This window comes from Tetranychus urticae, unplaced genomic scaffold, assembly GCF_039701765.1.
Source record: "Tetranychus urticae isolate SD_2017Ah unplaced genomic scaffold, NJAU_TeUrti_SD_1.0 Scaffold_4, whole genome shotgun sequence".
Taxonomy (NCBI): Eukaryota; Metazoa; Arthropoda; class Arachnida; order Trombidiformes; family Tetranychidae; genus Tetranychus; species Tetranychus urticae.
This window is the reverse complement of record NW_028315836.1, coordinates 224,263-246,498: the sequence shown is the minus strand read 5'-3', so window position 1 is coordinate 246,498 and position 22,236 is coordinate 224,263. Positions and strand designations below refer to the sequence as shown.

General features: G+C 30.7%; 2 protein-coding genes across 5 annotated transcripts in view; one reads left to right on the top strand and one right to left on the bottom strand.

Moving 5' to 3' along the window:
• LOC107363135 (uncharacterized) overlaps positions 1 to 22,236 on the bottom strand; it is a 31,021-nt gene that overhangs the window by 1,823 nt on the left and 6,962 nt on the right. For 2 of the 3 annotated variants that reach the window (XM_089269948.1, XM_015930310.3), the window contains 7 exons: positions 19,521 to 20,114; positions 18,718 to 19,103; positions 15,892 to 16,330; positions 1,870 to 1,977; positions 1,693 to 1,786; positions 1,127 to 1,214; positions 369 to 1,057 (listed from right to left, as the gene is read on the bottom strand). In XM_089269948.1, coding sequence (XP_089126074.1) covers positions 369 to 1,057; positions 1,127 to 1,214; positions 1,693 to 1,786; positions 1,870 to 1,977; positions 15,892 to 16,330; positions 18,718 to 18,989 — 1,690 coding nt within the window. In that variant the 5' untranslated portion in view covers positions 18,990 to 19,103; positions 19,521 to 20,114. Of the gene's footprint in view, positions 1 to 368; positions 1,058 to 1,126; positions 1,215 to 1,692; positions 1,787 to 1,869; positions 1,978 to 15,891; positions 16,331 to 18,717; positions 20,115 to 22,236 lie in introns of those variants that run through there. The other variant, XM_089269949.1, reaches the window with a different exon arrangement.
• On the top strand, positions 4,067 to 6,716 carry LOC149092902 (uncharacterized). 2 transcript variants are annotated; one of them, XM_089269943.1, is made up of 4 exons: positions 4,067 to 4,322; positions 4,464 to 6,173; positions 6,262 to 6,417; positions 6,477 to 6,716. In XM_089269943.1, the coding sequence occupies exons 2-4, from the start codon at positions 5,121 to 5,123 to the stop codon at positions 6,552 to 6,554; spliced, it is 1,287 nt and encodes a 428-aa protein (XP_089126069.1). In that variant the 5' UTR covers positions 4,067 to 4,322; positions 4,464 to 5,120; the 3' UTR covers positions 6,555 to 6,716. The 2 variants fall into 2 exon arrangements, 1 of the variants encoding a protein (XP_089126069.1); XR_016200326.1 differs by lacking the exon at positions 4,067 to 4,322 and having other exon boundaries at positions 4,654 to 6,173; positions 6,266 to 6,417.

The window sequence follows — 22,236 nt, the reverse complement described above, 5'->3', positions numbered from 1 at the left end:
TAATAGTTGATTATAAACTATTAAAATATTTATTAATAATCTTAATGGAATATATTTTTCCATCTTTTACACTTTTCTTCCTTTTTTTGATATAATTTTTTCCATGTTTTCAGGTTTCAAATAGTAATCAGAAGCTCAGTAATGACCTTCACCGCCGACGATTCATAATCCCACTCGATATTGTTTCCTTTAAACTATTCCATTAATTGGTATGTGAGTGTATCAACAATACAAGGTCAATTCAGCTAATTTCGTATTTTAATTTACTCCATTACAAAACGCAAATCACTCATTTAACTCATTTAAAAATCTATTTTTCTTGTTTTTTATTAAATTTTTGGATAAATTTATTAATATCATCAACCTACCTGTTGAACTTATGGCAGAAATTTGATTGATTTCACTTTCTGAAAACTCTGACGAGGAAGAATCATGATATGTGCCTCTTTGCGGCGTTTTCACGGCATTTGCTGTTGCAACTGATGTTGATGTTGGACATGTTTTGTTTGTCTTGGCTGTGACTGTTGTCTTTCCTTTATTTGATTTGATAGCTGATTGTGACTCTTGTTTTGATTGTAAATCATCATTCGGTTGATTATCCAATTGAGTAGGTGAAGGACTTTCCATTATTACACTTGATGTATCAGTTGAATCATCAGAATAGTGGGATGTCCGTGATTCTTGACGGTCAATAATAAGTACTTCAGGGTAACCTGAGGATGATGTTGAACAAGTAGATGATGATGAAAATCGAGGAGTGCCACTGGTTCCATTGAATCCTTGAAATTCTTGTCGAGATGTAAGAGTGCCATTAATACATTTACTTGCATTTGTCACATTATTTACAGTCGAATTGTTGGGGTTGCGATTTGATTGTGATCCCATTAAATTGATGTAATCGTCTTTCATAGGGCCACTGTTATGACGTTTTAAGTGGTGATTTGGTGAGTAAGAGTTGGATGAAATTGAGTTTTGACGTCCATTCAAATAGTTGACGGCATTTCCATTGGTCAAACCGACACTGCCATTAACTTGGTTCGCATTGGGCTCATCAGGTCTTTAATAAAGAACAAGATTAAAAAATTAAAATCAAACTCCTTTGAGCATTTATTTAATGATAACTTACCGATTATAAGTGACAACCATTTTAGGCCCAGAAGATGGATCATCACCTTCAGTGAAAGTCACCTTTGCGGAGGTTGAAAAACGATGTCCTAAAAGTATGAATAAGACGAAAATAAAAGAAAGTAAATTTTTGTTATAAAAAGTGATTAAAGTATGAATAAGGCTCATCATTCATATTATGCCATAGCAAGGGTTAGATTAAGTGTTCACCTTAATCTGTCAAATAAAAGTATCTGATTGAAGCCTTGATAATGGCCATGATTAAATTGAAATGCCTTTAAATGCCATCAAATGAGCAAAAAAAGTATTAAAGTGAAATATTCAGAGTTAATCAATGTCAGAATTACTACTGCAATTATTTTCTTTTTTTTACTATTAAGTGTTATTATAGTTATCAGATATCATAATCGTTTTCAGTCATCAACTGATTGTTCAGTGTGATGTTCACAAGATGATTAATTGAAGACATTTTTTGTCCTCATTTCTCTTTTCCCTGAAAATGGTTCAAAATTGTGAGTAAATAAATGACAAAGATTCTGATGTCTTCTTGATAGCTCAATGAGTTACCTGCACGACATCGACATGGATCATGGCGATCAAGATAGTGACCGAGGGTGTCCCAACCACCACCAACGCGAACCATAACGTGATTACGAAGGATCTGTAAATTAATGACATTTCGGGTAAATTTATGATTGAGAAAGGAAAGATTAAAAGAAGATTAACTGAGAAAATGTTATTTACCCGAACAAAAATAAGAACTTTAGTATCACCAATACGATACTTTCCATCAGCAACTTTGATCATTGGGAATTTTGATGGACAGGAACATCGACTCAGAATATCAACAACCTATTTAAGATCAAAATATTGATATAATTAACAAGTGTGGATCATTTAAGAGCATTAAATATAAAAAATGGTTTAAATTGACAATTAATGAAAGCATCAGACAGTTCTACTCGATTAATAACTCTATCAAACATTATCTTTGATTTAAATGAATTACAATTGATTCACAAAATTGGCAAATTCAATTTTTCATCTGTTTTGAACTCGACAACAAAAAGCACCAGAAATGGTAATATTGAATTATTCATTTCTGCTTTTCTTTTCATTGGATATTTCATTTCATGTACTTGACTTTTAACTACAAAGCAGGATGAGAATAAGTTAACATGTGGTAAGCCATGTTTATCATCATGATAATGACATTCATCTAGACAGAATCCAAAGCAAATTCACACCAAACCTCTAGTCATTCAGTTGATCGATAGAGTCCAAGATCATTAGTTATTTTGTTTTGACTCGACAGAAATGGTAAAGCAGACATTATTCATCAATTGTTTTGCAAGAAGAGTCAAGATTTATGATCATGAAAACAATAGGAACCTTAAAATAGATATAAATTGAACAAGTTTCATCAATCAGTAGACTAGAAGGAAACTGTCTCAAGGTTAGTTTCGGGTGGGATTCATACCTAAAGACAAATTATATAATGAAATAAAAATAAGAATAAGACTTTTCTGGCGAATCAATAATGTTAACAGTTAGCAACAAAATAACCTACAATTTTAGTGGACAATCATTAAAAACATTGTTTTTGAGGCGAATTAAAAGCCTTGAATCAATCTGTTCGAATATCAATTACAGATTTAAATGATTACTTGAATAAATGTGGGCTTCTTTTTAATTCCCAATTAAGGTAAAAACCATTAGTCAAGCATTGTTTTTCCGTTTTTTCACAGGGAAAAGATTCTCATTAATTTCATGGGTTGTACAATTAACCTTGACTCAAGTGATATTTTCAGGCCTTTTGATTCTCAATAATTCTGTTTCTTCTGATAATGGTTTGTATGATTTGTGATTATAATTGTCGCTTCTTAACTAATCGTCCTATTTCAACATGACAAGTCATTTGAATTAAAGTAGGCACAATAAGGATTATCTTATTTGCTGATAAAGATGATGAAGAGGATGTTGATTCAGTTTCTTCCGGTTACAAGCTAATAATACTAATGAATTTATATTTAATTATCGTGTCATATTTGATAATCTTTAAGCTCTCACTGCGAATCTCTAATCACATGTTTGTCTCAATGAGGTTAAACAAGCTTAATAGTCGCTAATCCCAAGTAAAGTAAATCTTAAAGTAATCAATCATATCATTACTATCACAATTTAAAACGAAGTTTGGACAGAAAGCGTGTTAATTGAGTAATTAAACGAAGGGTCATTCGCTGTTCATTTGGTCAGATGGTTTTATGAATGAGTTTTGATAAAATAATTTTGACAAAGATGTATCTTGACGAGTAAAAGTGTCGATCAATATAATTGTAATGAAACAAATCACCTTAACAAGATTAATCATGTTTAAGATCATTCATTATCAGATAAAATATAAACAAAAGACCCACGCAAGTTTAACTTATTGTGAAAGTGCAATTTGATTATGAAAAAATTGATTCTAATCATTTCAGACTTTCCCTTTCATTCAGAATATAAACTGATCAAAGATGATTTTACCCAACATCAATCTGTGCTTCTTTATTGAATTTAATATTGATTTTTATTGTACTTTGCCTTTTAATTTAACTCGTTTTTAATGTGAAAACTCGAACTTGAAAAATTGGTCGAGATATTTTTCACTGTCAGATAAACGTTTATTGATTTTTTATAGCGACCTAGAAATGATGTTCAATTTAAACCAAAGACAACTTTAATATAAATTGAATGGATTCCATGTTTTGCATGTTTGACTTATTTTTCTGTCAATTATTTTTAGGTCAATTTGATTAACTGTAAATAATCAATCATTTGAACCTGATTATGATACAAAGACAATGTCTTTGGTTTTAAAGCTTTGAATTTAATGGCACATTTTACCCAATAAGTAGTGCATATTTAGTCTATTAGGTGTCACTGTTTTCATATTCACGGCGGCGCCTTCAGCTGTTAAACATCAACAGTGAAATCATTAATAGCCTTAGCATTTTAATCAATCTAGTAATTTTCAACTTAATTTGTGATTTCATTTCAAATATCTATTTCTTCTTGAGCTATTTTCGTTATCTTAATTACTAATTTATGATTATACCAATAAATTGTGCTCTGGTATAATTGGTTTGATCAATGACTGTCACGGAATACAATAGTTTTTGCTCTTGCCGGCTCTATTTGAGGATTCAGCTTGGATGGTAATTTGAATAGTTATTATTTTTTTGCATTTGTTTTCTGATTAATTTCTCATTTCACACACGTCAACCAATTAACTAAGAGAACTTTTCTAAACTTTGAAAATTACATGGTTGTTCATTGCTTTCGTTTTTTTCTTGCAGAACTGGGATCGATCGATTGGACTCATAGCCCTGACAACTACTGGCATTTCGTTGTTGACTTATAGCTTTTTTATCCTAATTGTACCCATTTTGCCGCCTATGGAAATTGATGCTGATGAATCCTTTTTCTCTCGTGGTCTACTTTTTTGGTTAATCACTCCTCCAATAGCAATCGCTTCTATGATCTACCTAACGTCATTCATCATACTTTTTAGACTCTATATGGAATTGAAAGATGGAAAGAAAAAGCAGTGAACAAGGAAGCTGGAAACTCAATGAATAACTTGCTTGAAAAATCGTCACAATTCTATCATGAAATTTGATGATTTATATAAATGTTTACTTTTTCAAATGTTTGAGAGCACCACAAATGATGAATTGGTTAGCATGACCTGAGATTGGTTGATATTGCATGCAAATGGTTAATATTGTAAAATATGATTATCATTAAGAAAAGATGATACTTTTCTGTGAATAAAGTAAGATATATGGCAAGCAATTATAAAATGATGACAAAAATGACAATAAAAACATGCTCCTTCTACGAATGGCAAATAAACGAAAAGTAAGTTTAAAAAAGTTGGAAATCAAAAACATAATCCAACTCAAAGTCTTGTGAGCGTAAGGAAAAGCAATCACTTGATCACCAATAATTGTATGGACGAGCAAGATCTCGTCGACGAATCTTCACATTCTGAACAAATTTCTTCCATGGACTCTATCACTGAAGATCCCGAAATAATGGAACAAACTGAATTTGAAAGTTACCCAGCATTTCGAAAGTACTTCAATAGACAAATGGTAGATATTGATTACTTGGTTTATCCCAAGAAACCAAAGATTTGGTACTTTTGTTTTGGATTAACTTTTCTGGTAATTACCGGTTTAAGAGCAGCTTGGCAAGCAAGTTATACTCAACTTTCTGTCTTTTCCTATTACATTGGTGATATATCATTAGCCGCTGGCGATGCTATTCGTAAACAATTGGCTTCAATCTATTTCATTTGGATAACTGGTTCTGCTATATTAGCAGTGAATCTTTACAAAACTCAACGTGAACCATCGCTTCAACATTGGGCCAAAAGTATTGGCCAAGTGTTTCAACATTATTCAACCACTCATCATCCCATCTACCCTGGCTTACCTTACAAGTTGATTAAAATGTTTGCTATTTTTAATCAGATCAACTTTTACTCCGGAGGATCATTAGCTCTGCTCTGTTCATTGCCAACTCTCTATGTTTATCCACCAGAATATACAATCTATGCCGTCTCTTGGCTACCATTTAATGTGTTTACTGGTCTTTTTTGTGGTGCTTATGTAATTAATTTCACTTCTCTGTATTTCTTGTTTGTTTACATTTTCGCCCAACAAATGGACAAAATGTTTGCATCTTTCACATCCATTTGGACTATAGCATCACCATCGCCGCCTTCGTCCGATTCATTGTCAATAAGTGGCTCGATAATCAAATTTCAAAGCTGTTTGTTGGACATTTTGCAGCAGTTGAACAATTCAAACAGATTTTGGTTCTTTTTGAACAACATCATCTTCTTAGTTACATTTTGTGTCCAATCCATGCTTCTTTATATAATATTTTTCGTCAAAGTTCCAAGTTTCTTGTTGGCTGCTCTGATTGGCTATGCTATTCTTAATTTTTCTTGCGGTCAATCATTTCATTTCATCTTTGGTGCTTACGGACAACGAAAGGTAAAACTCTAATCATGTTTCCTAAGCTCTATTTAATACTTTGTCAATCAACCAATTTAACTGCCATTTGGTCATTCATTTATTTTAGATAGATCAACACCTGCACAAGTTGAAGCAATCACTTTACTTGGACTCAACTATAAACGCTAAAATAAAATCGATTACTTTTTTAGAGCACATGGAGAATCGACATTTTTTCAGTGTATTTGGTTCCCTTAACTATTCAACTCATCATTTGGTCTTAGTAAGTGTGTCTCACCATTTATCATGATAACCAGTCTAATTGCTTTACATTTCTTACAGGCAATCCTAGAAAGTGCGACTAATCTATTGTTGATTATTACATCACTTGGTAGAGCCAGAACTTTCATGAAAATATGAGTTACTGAGTCCTTGGTTCGAACAAACGACTCTGAACAAACATCATTATGGAAAATCTGTTAACCACAAATTGCGATTAAATAGTTTTGTTATTGATCTTCACATTCGTAAAGTAAGAACCAGATAATAAAGGAATGAAACCATTTCATTTTCTGATTCATGTATTTCAATTCGTTTTTCAATAATTATGGTTAAACTCAACTGTATTAACATGAATTTTCAGGAATGATTTAACATCAAAAATCTATTATTTACTAATAGAGTTTACTTAGAAATCAATAAAACAAGTCACTGATGAGGTCGAATAAAAGTCAAAATGAAAACAGCAAATCGTAAAGGTGACTGAAGGACTCATGAATAGTTCAGACTCATTGGTTTGTTGAAAAGTGTTTGATTACTTGATTGTAAAGTTAAGGTTAGATTATGCTGATTGTTATCCAAGGCTAGTTGATTATTTAATCCAAAATCTGATAAATTAATTTGCATTACATTGATCTATCAATTTAAAACGTTAAATAACACGAGTTTTAACATTTCAGTTTTTGACTCATTTGTTGAGAACCTGAATACAGTTTAAATTAACCCAATTCAAGGGGAAATGTCTACAATCGATTGATTTTGAGCTTCAAAGTGTTATTAATAGTTACATGTTTATCATCAATATTCAAATAATTAGACGAGTCTCTTAATGAATGAATAGATATTCTGAGATTCTAATAATATTTTGCTCTCATTGATAATTTAATAATCATTAGATGATTAAATAAAATAGTTGACCAAATAACAACTATTAGACTTGAGGATGAAAAAGTGATTAATCAACATTTAAATGATTATTTTTAGATTGTCAAATGAACAATTGGCTAAAATGATTCAATGTTTTTGTTTCTCAATTTAATTCCGAATATTAAATGATTGTAAATACACCGAAATTGGGTCAAAATTCAAGTTCAATCGGAATTTAAATAGATTCTAATACATCTTTTGAATTGCAAATATCACTTATTAATTTGTTACTTAATCAGTATGGAAGTAAAATGTAACAAATGTATTGAAACAATTTGTCAAATTAAAGTTAACATGACATGTAATCTGTTGAGCAAGATGATGTCTACTTAATTAATAAACCAGAACGATGATGAAACTGATGATATTCAGGAATATCAGACGATTTGATATACAATATCAAACTGATGAAAGCAACTATCAGAGTTTCCTTGAATCATCATCTGTCTGGTTTCATTTAAAAAATGAATTAAACATTGAATCACTTTAATCAAGTTGCAATGCTTAACAAATCCAACTATTAATACATTAGACAATTATTTTGATATATTCTGATGAATTTCTGATTAAACAGATTTTCCAATCTCAAAATTCTTTTATTATTTTTTTCGATTTTTGATTAAGACTTTAAATCATTAGATTCAAAAATGAACTGAACTGATATGATTTCAATGCGAAGTAACTCTGATTGTCAACTCGATCAACTTTCCAATAAAATTCAGTAAAATCTGATTTTTGTCTTGCTTAAACTTGATTATCATGTAAAGTAGATTTAATTTCTCAATCTTCTGTAATTTTTCATCTCATGACAACAAATTGACTGTTTAATTGGTGCAAACAGTTTCCAACTGAGAATTACTTTTTCCAATCATGAAAGGATGAATTAAAATTATCGATCAATGAAAATGAGAATTAATAGGAAAATTTTGACATTTAATTAAGAAGCATAATTATAAAGTTAATTGTGAACAAAATGGCCACAGTTTGTCAATCGTGATTAAATGAGCTTGAAAATTGTATCAACAAATGACAGGCAATCAAAATTAATGAACAACCAACAAGATTACCTTACAAAGGTAAAGGGTCAAAAGATTCATTATTTTATTAATACTATAAATCGCCTGAAAGCAATCAAATGAAAAATTATTTAAATGATACTTTTCATTCTCAATAGATTATTTATAAATTCAAATGAAATCTAAATACAATTTGACATTAATTAACTGATACCAGGATACATCAGGTTTGTTTTCAAATCAAATTCACCAGCAATATAACTCTTTAGTCTCAACTAAATAAACAAAACATGAAAATACATTTGCTTTGAATAAACAAAATCTAGTCAATTGCCTCATCAAAAGTTCTGAAAAGTTCATCTGTCATTTTCTGGTTCATCAAAAGACACATTAAAATATTTGAAATCTCAAAGTGATTAACATGTTGATTCATGGACATGACAAAGAGATTGAAATGATTGTGACAATCATCTTATGACCCAAGAAAAAGTAAAAACAAAAAGACTTTTTTGTATTTCTTTTGAAATGATAGTTGACCATAAAAATGCTGTAACCTTTTCACAAGGGAGTTTCACTCGAGATTAAAGCTGAAAGTACATCTTGTAAGTGCAAAAAGGAGGTGAAATTAAGGGTAAAAGTTACGACCCAAAACATGTCACATCTTTTATTGCAAATGTATCCTCATCAGTTCAACGAATGATTCCTTCAACTGATTCATCTTATGAGCATTGAAATTGTCACAAGTCTTTAACATTGAGGGTGCAAAGGGCCTCTGTGATTGATTCAAATATAATCATGTTTCATGTTTTAAATCTCAACGATGTTCTTCATCATCATCACCATCATCACCTAAATTCACCTCATCAGATTATTGATGGTAAAATCGGTCTTTCCAATTATCTATGCATTCGGAATGGTTGAATGATTAATAAATCAGATTGAGTGAGCAAACAACAAGAGTAATTGAAAGATTGAAATACTATTAACAAGTTGATTTGCCACAAAATTGGTCAAATCTTGAGCTTATTATACATTTACTGATATTAATTACAAAACGATAATTTAAGGCGCCAAAACAGTTAACAGTTTTAGGTTAGTTGGGAAAGGTTTGGTTAACCCTGAAAATGGAAAATAAATGATCATTTGAAATGAAAAAGTCAAAAGTGAAATCTCAGTTTTTAAGTTTCTATTGATTCCAACAAATTTGGAGTAAATCAATTTGATATTTAATTAGTTGTTAATTGAAGCTACTTGAATGTCAAGTGTATTCATTGACTGCACCAACAATCTTTGTTATTGCTCATGAAATTAAAATTGGAACTTTTTCTTAATGAAAAAACCAAAATTTAAACTGGAATAAAACATGAAGATTAACTGATTATCTTTAGCATAATTTTATCTTCATCATGAATCCTGTTTCAGATTATCTGGACACTTTGAAAACGTGGGAAACAGAAGCTAAGATGATTTTGCTCAAAGTTAATCAACGATTCAGTTAATGATTGTTCACAAGTTATAAGTAAAGCATGAATGTCATCAAAGTAAAAGATCATCAATTTAATCCTGATTGTTATAAACGAACATCATGTAAATGAGCGAAAAAATGAAATGCTTGTTTTTAGGGTGAACTTTGAGATTCACTTTGAGAAAAATTGTTCAATCAATTAACAGAATCCTTAAGGCTACCAAAGTATTGATCATTAATATTGCACTTTGAACAATCATTAACTAGCGAATATGAATGTTCCAGAATTCATGATAACTTTTCAAAGATGAAGACAATTCGATGACTGAGTCAGAAAAGAGTTAACCAGACAAGCAAATGTCAAATGAGTGATTCAATTTCAAGGTTAGCATTGAGTGAAAACCATGCAAATTGAAATTATGTTTGTTACTTCGAATTACAACATTTCGAATTTAAAATTACATTTAGTTTAAACCATCAATTCGTATTGTAATACCTTTAATCGTTGCTCAGTTTGGTGCTGACACACCTAACACATGTTGAGGTTGATCATTTTCCAGGATTCTAATGATATCTTTGCTTTCTCAAGTTATATCAATTTATAAGGAAAGAATGACTAAAAATATTCAATTCAATGAGAAAATTGAGACTCATGATATGCAAAAGGAGCGGTTCTGGAATAAAATTGTGGAACAAAAAGATGAAATTGAATTTGCTTAATTTTTATTGGTTTTGTTAATTGCGCTTCAAAATTTAAACCATTACTAGATTCATGTATCATGTAGTATTTGGAGCATCAACTTTTAGACTGATTAATCGATTATTGATTATTATCATTATAAGTTAACAATTTAATGATCATTAACAGACCCATTTGGAAGGTTGAATATGGTCAAGTCAAGGTTGCATTCAATTTACTTGAAACTCGTCGAGTTGACCGCTCTATCAATCCATCAAGTTAAAGTTAACCAAATAACTGAAAGAAACAACTTTCATCAAATGAATCAAAACTCAATCTGAAAAGTTGAAACCAATTTATAACCAAAAATGAATTGCAATGGATATCGAAGGATTTACAAGTAAATAAATGAATAAAGTTCAAGCAATTCAATGCATATTTCAATCAATTAAAAGCAAACAAATGAAAGTCTGTAATGTAAATCAAATAATCAAATAAACTAATCAATCGGTTAGATCGTTTTCGCATTTAATCAACTTAAATCACAATACATCATCAGCATAAAAACGAAGCAAAAGTTGAAATTATTTTCAATATTTCAACACGCAATTTGGTCGGTTAATTATTAGATTTTCAAGTGTTACATGTTCAGTTGATCACGCAATAACAATCTGGACATTTCTCAGCATTTATTTTTTAGAAATTTGGTTAATCGAAAATGTTCGAGCTTCTGATTGACCAACTGCTAGGAGATTAAAGATTCAGGTCATTAGAATGAATGAAAACTTGAAGTTTGAATGTTCATCAATAATCTCAAGATTAACTTTGAGATAAAATATTTGGCTTTGATGAAGAAAGTTGATCTTTAAAAAATATTAGCGCAAATGTTCGGGTGTTTCCTTGTCCAAATATCTGTACATTATGTGCTTTAATGGAAACGTGATTGTATTAATAGAATGGTTTATAAAGATGAGGATAAAAAATTGAAGGATGCTGAGACTAATAATGAAGAAAAGGAGGAGAAATGAAGCTTTATCTGAGCATTCAGTAGAGTTTAAATGTTCACCATCTAATTAGACTGATTGGTGTTTCATCAATTAATCATGGATTTAAAAGCTAATTAATCTTTACCAAGTTAACTTTGAATGAGCACCAAAAACACCAACAGGTTTATCCTACTTAATAAAAGCGAAACTTGATTGTTTTCCTTTTATTTTTGGTTAATAACTTGATTCAATTGTGATCCATTGTTCAGCAAAACTGAATTAACTTTGCTCATTTATACAACAGAATCGTGCTATTGGATTATATTTTCAATCTTTAATTCTGATAACTTTGATTCTAAATAAAGTTAACAGCAACATTAATGTTCACTTTAAATTAACATGGCTTTTATGCCATCAAATTGTCAATGTTGAGCAATCTGTGCTCATTGGGAATCAGAATTTAATCAGAATTGAGTTGATAAATGCCTTTTCCAAGACAAAAAATTATTTAATTCCAAGATTAGTTGTTCGCTAACCCAGAATCAGAATTGGAATTTTGAGTGAAACTCAATTTAGTTTGTATTGCATTTGTTTTCAAGGTTAATTAGGAAAAAAACGAATCAAGGAATTGCTTTAAGTTATGATCAAAACTTGATCAGCAATTATTGTGTGATGATGATAAGAGCAGGAAGATGATAAAATGGTGACGATCAAGGCAACTCAATTTATCTTATTTTTGGGTGAAAAAGATTTCATTAAACATTATTTTAAGGCAAAGCTATTGATCACGTTTGAGTTTTGGGAAATAATTTCTTGAATCTTAATTGTGAAACTAATGATTATTTTATCAAAATGTTTGAGCAAATAAAGCAATGAATAGATAATTAATTGAGAGTAATTAATAGTTGATTGAAACTTGAATCGAGATTAACTAATTGCTATCACATAGAGTCAACTTTTATCAACTTTTATCAAACTGTGAACAATATCATTTTGAGATAAACTATTAATAAATTGAGGTCAACATCGCATTTGTGGTTTTATTTATCAATAAATAAGTTCCGATACACGATAATAATCATGGCACACCTTTTGCAGGATAAAGGATGATATTGACTCGTAACTGATCATCATCTTTTCATCTTGTTTGCATCAATTATAATATAACACACACAAAAATGCTCAAAAATGGTTATTAATGATCGAAAAAGAAGAATGATAAACTCGATCAAAAATAATACTAATTTAATGCGAATCAAGTCTTTTTACCTTCAACATCCACCTACATCAAGTTTATCATTGTTACTTCATTTCAAGTTAACAATCAAAAAGGTAACTTGATTGTCAAGTTTAACTGAATTAAACATAAAACTGACCTACAATTTGTAGTTTAAATATATAATCATCATCATGATGAACTGACTAAAGATTGGAAAAGTTGCAAAAACTGAATAAGATGAGCTTTCCTTTTGAGTAATCATATAATCAATCAGATGATACTTTTAGCTCAAATTAAGACAAACTTTTTCCATCAAAATAGATTATTGAACATTTGATAAAAATCATTGAACAGTTAAAATTGAATCGATACTAAATATAACATGAGTTGATGAAGCTAGAAATTAACAGAATATTCCGAGGAGAGAAAACAAAGAGAAGAATAATAATGAAGTTCATGGAGATTGATGAAATGTAGTGAAGAACTTTAAAGTAAAGATTAATCAAAGCAAAATCTTAATCATTTTCTGATTAACGCCTGTAACCAATCAAATTGACCTTCAATGATGAATGGGTAAAGGTGTGAAAATACAGAAAAGTGAGTAAAAGGAAAACATGAAAAAAAAGAATTGATGATTCAATGAATCAAATGGTAAATGAATTTGGTGTAAAAACATTGAACAAAATAACTATTGGAATATTTATTGTTGATTCACAGTTGGAACTTTTATTCCCAAATGTTTTTGTTCAATTGATTGTTTCTCAATGAGAAAGGAATCGAGATTCAATTGAGAAACAAAGGATTCTTTATTGGTGTCACACTTGGTGTCAACTTCATTAGCGAAATGTTCATCTGTTGCTTTTATTGATGCAATTAAAACCAACAGTTGCTTTGATTATTAATAAAACATCCAAATGGACAGGAAGAAGGAAGATGAATCAAGATGAAAAAGATGCGGACAAAGGTGGAGAGTTGATCAAGTATATAAATTGGCAAACCAGGAAATATATTGATTTAATTTTCTCTTTATTGCTACTTTTCAATTGATTAAACATCGGAAATTATCATTTGAAGCAAAATTTTACTAAATTGTAATTATTCATTTAACCGTTTCTCATCATGGAAAGTCTTATTAACTAAATAAGAGTCTAATGTGAGAACAATCAACATTAATAAAGGCAACAAATTAACAGAATTATAATTAACCAATTGGTTAACCAATTGGTTAAAAATATCAGTGAAAACATGAAAATATCTTCTTCTTGTCCTTATTTCCTTATATTCACTGTTGTAAGTGAATATAATAAAACAATTATCATTTTAGGTTATCAACATGAAGAGAGTAAAGAAATGAAATTTAATGAACAGAATCAAAGGATAAAAGTTTAATTTAATTAATTTCATTTTCATCACTTGTCCGGTCAAGCATTACTCAATGAACATCAACCATAATTACAAGCATAATAATCATTTTGCTTCTCATTACTCAAGATGCGGATGGAAAAAAAAGGATAATCTCGAGAAATTTATTTCAATCTTTTAGATATGATTAGCATGGATCATCATCATGACGACTATCAAGACAATGGTGAATATATGAGAAGCTAATTAAGGTTAACTGTCTTTCACTTTCAACTTCAATTAACCTTTTCATTGAGCAAACAACTAAAAAAGCTCAACAATTCATGTTTTGTTAATAGCATCGAGTTATGTTAATGAAAACTGGAAACGTTACATCAGCACGTTTTCACACTCTCTTTTGTGGTTGGGTGTTGGTTCATCATGCAGTGAATCATCATAATTAAGAAAAGAGAATAAAAAATTCAATTGGAATCGCATTGAATCAACATAAAATGAAACTCGGTAAAAGCTTCTTCAAGATCAATCCCAAGCTATCAAACTTTTACAGTTGGAATCGAGAGATTTGCAGAAATGTCAATTTAACAAGAAAAATAAAAGTTTTTGGATACAATTACAGCTGAAATTACATCCGTAAATCCCAAGCAATCAAAATGTTTATTGAAGGAAAAAAGTAAAATATCAGAACTCGAATTGTTTCATTTCTGACTCGCAATAAACTGATCAATAAACTTGAACCAACAAGAGCTTCTGTACTGATCTTGATATTGACAAAGGCTTTTACCGCAACTTATGTGAGGTTAGGTTAAGCCATTGTATTTGTAAAGCCTCTTTAGTCTGACAAAAGGTACAATTAATTCAGTTAGCGATCCAGTTAATTTAATATGAACATCATTAAAAGACAACTAGATGGATACAAATCCATCATTTAATCTCACTTTGAATGGAAAACTAGAATTGGTGAAAAAATTGAATGAACCCAAACCAGGTATCAACATTGTAATTTGCATTTCAAGAAAAGGATGAAAACTATTAGTGATGAACATCATTATGCAGCTTAATGCCATTCATATAATTAACATTAAAAGGATCATTTCATCGGTTATGTTTTGATGGGACAAAATGGTTTTATTGAAAGGACAGTGAGTAACATCGTTTTCACCATTAACATTGGACATTGTTTGCTTCAATTGAATGATAAAGGATGCTAATGATGATGATGCTGGTGATAATGGTGAATAAACAAGGGTGGTTCTGATAATCTTAAAGGTAAATAGAAGTGAAAAGGAAATCAATTTTTCTGGTTTCTTGGTTTCATTCATTTCCATTGTCATTTCAACATTTACTTTCACAGTAAAATCAAGTAAATACAATTGGACACAATGACATTGTTTGGTAATGAAAAGCAATATTATGAATCAATAATTGAAATCAACAGCGATTTTCACTTTCAATCAAACATTAACTTCCCAACTTTGCAGAGTCACATTCAGATTTGGAATATTAAATGGCCATGAAAATGGTTCTAACATTTACATGGTAAAGTGCTACTGATTAATCTGTTGAAAAGAAATGGTTAAAAATATTCATTCGCCTGAATTGAGATGAAATAATCAGGAAAATGACCTGAATAAGTTATCAGACCAATTGATTGATAACTTATTCTGAAGATAATAGCAGTTGATTGATCATCTTCATCAGTATTTTAGTTTTTAGAAAATATTAATTTTCTATTTTGTTCCATAATTTTCATGATTGATAGTTGACTTTGAATGTATCATTAATTGCAATTAACCAATAAGCATCAAACAAGTAAATAGTTCTTACCATTTCATGTAAATTTTTCATCGATTGAAATTGTTTTCGATTCTCTTTATCATCATTTCCCTTTGATGTCGAAGATGTAACAGCATTCGATTTGGAACTATCATCAACTGCATCTTGAGCAATTTCCCGATCAATCTCTTGTTCCAACTGAACCAACATTGGAGCAATCATTCCAATCTTACTTCCTTGTCGAGCAATCTCAAGTAAACAGAGAATAAAAGATTTCTCATTTTTCCTCAAGACAAGATCATCAGTTTCGAAGAGTAGACATTCCATGATTCCCAGTTTGCGACACCAAGAAATGAAATTGGAAACGTTATCGCGAGCATGAAAAGTTCCAGGCACAACTTCAACTCGATATGAAAGTTCCTTTTCAACTGGAATTGAGCGATCGCTCTTAGGGTTTGATTTAGCTTTTCTTATAACATTATTGGCATGTCTAAAAATAAAGAAACAAAAGACGAAAATGAAGTTATTATTGTATTCACTGTTATCTAAATAAACAGAGGTAAAGGTTCAGTTGTTAGGTGGATTTGGGTGGCAAATGTCGTTCTGTTTGTTTTATAAACTCAATTGCAATGAATGGCAAACTAAAATCATCAGTTTTTTTGTTTATTTTGTCAAGAAAGTGACCATAAATAGAAGGGCGAATCCCTCAGATTGACAGGTTACTCTGAATGAAAAATTGACACAAAATTGATTCAATTTTCAAGTCTTTTCAACATTTGACAATAAACACAAATAAAGGAAATATTTATTTCAAGTGTTGCTCTCAATCTTTTCACCATTTACTAATTAATCAGCATTCAATTGGAAATGCAAAATGGCAATAATTATTGTTGAAAGGACGGGAAATGGATGGGCAACAATGAGAATTGTTTATGAGATGAAGCCCAAGATGAGGATAAATATGGTAAAAAAGCATGTTCATCTTGCTTATCTTCATCACATCACCAGCAACTCTAGACGAGTAACGGCGTGAAACAGTATTTTCAAAGGGACTTCATTTACTTTTCTTCGAACTCATTTTTTTCCATTAATAACCAGGGCGGAGTTTACTTCAGGTCATATTTAAAAAAAAGTTATTTCTTTCTTTACTACTCAACATGTTCCTCTTTCATCTTGAATCATCATCATCTTGACAGAGATGAGAAGAGAAGAAAGAGAATGAAAGAGAAATGAATAAACTGAGTTGGTCGGGTCTTGGGGAGTTTGGAGCAAAGAGCAGCTAAGAATAAATAAAATGTTTAAGATGAGTACAGAGAGAAGATGATGAAGACGATGAAGAGAGGGAAAGAGAGACCTTTAAAGGCAGTGAATCAAAGAGGAAGAAATGATGAAACTGAGAAAAGGAAAGAAGATATCAGAGACTTTTCTTCATCGTTTATTATCCACTTACTCAAGATGCAGTTTAACATGCATTCGCTATTATTTTCAATTTAAATGCCGTTTGCGCCGTCAAAATCCCGCTGAGTGACAATTTGACCTCTTGTCTTTCATATAACAAAAAGGTACTAATATTTACATTGTAAGGTCAAAGGATAGTCAAGATGAACATGATTCAGTGATAAAATGGTCGATCATCAGTTGAATCCATTTAAGTTAAATCAACTTCAAATCTTTCAACATTAAATGGTAAAAGGTCCGTTTAAAAGGAACCATAATTTGAAGAAAATGAAGTTTATTATCGATTAAAATGCAAAATTGAATCAGTTGAGGATGGATGAGCAATTTGAAAAGTGAAAGCTTTTTGTGTGAAATGTTTCTTCATTTGCATTTGATTCAATTGGAATAAAAGATTCATAGGAAATGGTGATTTTGAAAAGTTGAGATTCGATTGGGAAAAGGATGAGTTTTGAAGTAACCAGAAGAGCCTTTAAATGATCATTAATTGATTAAACCACAATTATGCCAATTTGGCAGCAATTCATGAACCAATAGTTCCAAAAGTTTTTTTCCTTCTCAATCAATCAAGTTGTAACGCTGTTCTAACTACATTAAATACAATGGTTAAATCATTTTGTTGGATAACTGTCAATTGAGAAAGTTAATTGTCATCAAGCTTACAACAATCAAAGCTAAAGGATGAGCGAAAGTTTTCAATTAATTAAGTGATTAACAAGGAACAGCAAAAGGTGAGGAACAAATAAAATAATAGATTCTGAGAAAAGTTGCAAATTTTTTGTTCGTCTTTTCATTTAACACCTTAAATGTAAATGAATAAAAGCATTCCAAACTATCACCCTGTTCCAAGTCTATTCGATTTCCTATTATCATCATTATTTCATGATTATTGATGCAAATAGAAAAAAGAAGAATGCAGAAAACAGGAAAAAACGAACTTTTCTTTTCATTTTGGTGCAACAATAAACGATGGGTTCATTAGAATCATGAGCTTCGTTAACAATCAAAATGATTAGCACTTAAAGAATAACATAGAATTCTGAGAATCTTGATAATTGTTGTTTCCATTTATACATTTACTAAACTCTTTCACTACTAATTTCAGTTTTTTGTTAATTTTTTATTAACTTTCTCTTCTCAGGTTGCAACTTATCCTTTGCTTTACATTGATGGCTCTCGATGGTAATTTTATCAACCAAATTATCCATTGCATGAAATGAGGTTAAATGTAATCTTTGGGTTAAAGGTTGAACATTTATTGCTTTTGAAAGCAGCTTTTGCGAACAAGAAAAGGATCAAATTCAAGGTAAGCAAAGTGGTGATAATATTAGTGAATAAGGTTAGTGGAATGCAACTTTTGGTTGTGTTTTTAGTAGAAATTGATTTTTCCTGAAACGATAAGAGTTTTTTTGGTTTATTTACCTGCAAAGTATAACGCCAGTTTCCAGTTTCTCCATGAAATTGTCAACCGTGATATTTAAATTATAAAGGGCATTTAACCATTCAGCAAGATCTTCTTTCATTGCGTAAAGATACTCTTCACTTGATTTAAATGGACGAAATGGTCGAGGCTCTAAATGACCAACTTTGCTGTTTTGTTCGTTATCCTTTGAACCAAGAGTCGAATTATTCTGGACAACAGACTGGACTTGAAGTCCCAATTGATTGGCAAGTCCCATTTCACTTGTCATCATGCAAGTTGAGTCTTGGGGTCACTTTAAGCTCTATGATGAAGATGGTTCAACTTTCATGTGTAAACACAAAATTTGTTGTAAAAGTTCACTGAAGAATGATGTAAACCATTGGAACTTTGATCATCAAGATAAGGTCATAAACAAATAAACAAATAGGAGAAAACACGCAAAATTAGAAGATAAGAAGAAGAAAAAAGTTGCTCTAATTAATAGTTGTTGGTGGCCCAAAAGGAATGAGAAAGTCTAGTGAAGATCATCTAATATCTACTGTGACTTGATAGGCAATGGGCTTGGGACGATGAACAAGAGAGTAAAGTGAGAAGTTGGATGAAGAAGAAGAAGAAGAAGAGAGAGTGAAAGATGGGCGATATCGTAGACCCAAAAAAAGGAGGGTTGAGGGTAAAATAGGCAAAGGAAGATGAAGAGGGATAAAGAAGAGCTGAGAGATGAAAGAGGCTTATGTGTCTATCTTTGACTTTAGTCCATGGATATGAAGGAGAAGAAAAGGAAGAAAAGGAAGAAAAAAATTACTTGTAAAATTAGTAGTCAAGATGTTGGTTCGAGTTCACAAATTGTTGTCCATTACTGTTCATCACTGATGAGTTGAAAAGGCGATAAAAAACATTGGCCAAAGTAAAACACATAAAAACATGATATTCGTTTAAAGATGTTTCCGATTACATTTCAAGGAATCATCTTCATGTTTGACTCTTGATGATATTGAAGATGATTGTAGGCACGTTGTTGTTTCACGCTCATTGAAATGGATACTAAACTTTTTTCTTCGTTATTCCAGTTGTAATACAAAGCTGATTGAGTGAGAGTAAAAGTTTTTTGTGTGTAAGTGTGTTTACAAGCTCAGTTGATTTGTGTGGGACTGAAACTTGATAACAGTTACCTGAGTCAGTCAACGTCTTACGGTAAACTAAGAAAGTCTTTCTCACTCATTCGTTGAAGGAGGAAAATTGCGAGTTGATTAGTGAGCTGCTTTCAGTTGCTTCAACGATGGCGATCAAGTTTATGATGATGTTGGTGATTCATTGATCTCAATATTTTCAACTTTAAATATTCTTCTATCAAGAAAATTGTTGCTCATTTGTTGCTTCCAATCCCATGGGCTTGAACCTGATGAATAAAAGGACAAAAAATCAAGATTCAAGTGTTGACAATGAGAAAAGTACAAATATTTGAAACTGCCCTTAACATAACCATAGGAACATGTTTATATTGAACACTATTTCCGGCTCAACCTTTTCATTTACAGCATTTCATTATTTATTCTGTATTTATTTCAGTTGAAAAATTATCAATTTCATTTCCTTTTTTCTCCTTTTTCTTTCATATTTATTCTTGCCCTGCTATCCAAGTGTCTCGGCTAATGTTTCAAATCACAATTCAAATATCACCCCGAGTTATCATGCTGAGAAGAGGAAAGGTTAACCATGAAAAGAAAGAAGAAGAAGAAGAAACCCAGTAATTAGGAAAGAAATGTTCATCTGAATCAAGTGTTTCTGTATCAGCATCTATTGTTAGCACATTCAGAAGTAAAGTGACCTTCAAGTGGAAAAACAAATCATCAATAATTTGCAAGGAAACTGACCTAAGGTCAATTTGTGTTAATGCATTTTACTTTGAATAGTAAAGTGAATGAAGAGAGAAGAAAAAAAAGTTTCTGGAAAAATGTTGCAAACCATGAAAATAAGTGTAACCAATGATTGAAATGATTTAAGTTACAGTTAATCAATTGATGAGTAAAACGGCGCAACATAAATCACCTAAAAAAGTACAGGTTAATGGTGAAAAGAAAAACAGTTTTTTCTCTTCTTCAAGTTCCAATCCTGAAGGCACGTGAAGATGAACAAGAAGAGTAATAAAAAAAAGTCAAGAGAGGCTGATAGGGAAGCAAAGGAGGATGAAGGATGAAAAAACAAACTGACAAGAAGGTCGATCCCATAATTTTGTAGTCTGTGTCAACATCAACAATACCTTTACACTTGAACCAGAATTAAATGGATGAAGAAAATTCATTGAGTCGGAAAAATGTTGATAGAGTTAGAAGAGAAAAAAGTAATAATATTTATTCAATCATGAAAACTGAATGACAATTGAATAAAGTTGGAAAATTTGAATTAACAATTTTCTATGTCAGTTGAAATTGAATGTGAAAAGTACCTTATGCATTGAGATTATGTGATAACCAGTTATTATTGAGAAAAGTTCACACAACATCATTTCCAGAGGCAACATTACTGAACTAATATTATTAATTATTTCAGCTCAACTCATGTGGCTAACCATTTATCTTGCATCTTTACATTTTCCCATCAACACTTTTATCTTCATCATCTGAGGATGAAAATGTTTCTAATGCATTAATGCATCTTGTTTAATGTCCTTTAAGTGCATTCATTAAATGCTATGGATTAGAGTGAGATTATTGCAATAAGGATTAATTTACTGTTTTACCCACAAAAAAAGAGATTCATTTATTGTAATTTATTCAGTGACTTACATGCAATAATTGAAGATAAAGTTTACATTTGAAAGATGTAAGCAGATAACCTTGAAAATCGGTGAATCTCCTTTAAATGGAATTTACTTTTTCTTCGTTTTCATTGAAAATTATCAGTTATCTCTTTTCAAATGATAATATTTACCTAAATGATAAGCAAGATGATACAGGTCAATCACGTTCTTCATGAAATTCAATTCATCATTCAAAGTGATTATCATTGATGAATGAACAATATTATTTTTTACTCTGACCTGTTAACAGGCGATCATTGTCAATGTGTGCTAATTTAATCAAAATATTATCAAATCATGTCAATAAGAAGAGGTGAGTTTCAACAACAATGATAACCTCTGAGAAGATATTGTTTCATGAAAAATGGGAAAACAATATCGACTTCATCACTTTCTATTCAAATTTAATGATAAAATCTTTTCCATCCAAATGAAAACCACAAGTTTCCATCTTGATTTACATACAATTTGCATAATTACAGTTGATTTGATCATGAAAATGATCTGAATTAAATTGCATTCCAACTGTTCATTGAAAGTAATAAACTGATTGAAAATATGAATGACAGCATAACGGATCTACAGGTTTAATTCATTGTCAGGATGAAAAGGAAGTAACAATGAAAATCCATCAACGATTATCATTATCTTTAAATTATCATCATTAGATGAGTATTTATTTGTCTTCTTTAAACTTTGTAACAGATCTTTTTAAACACCC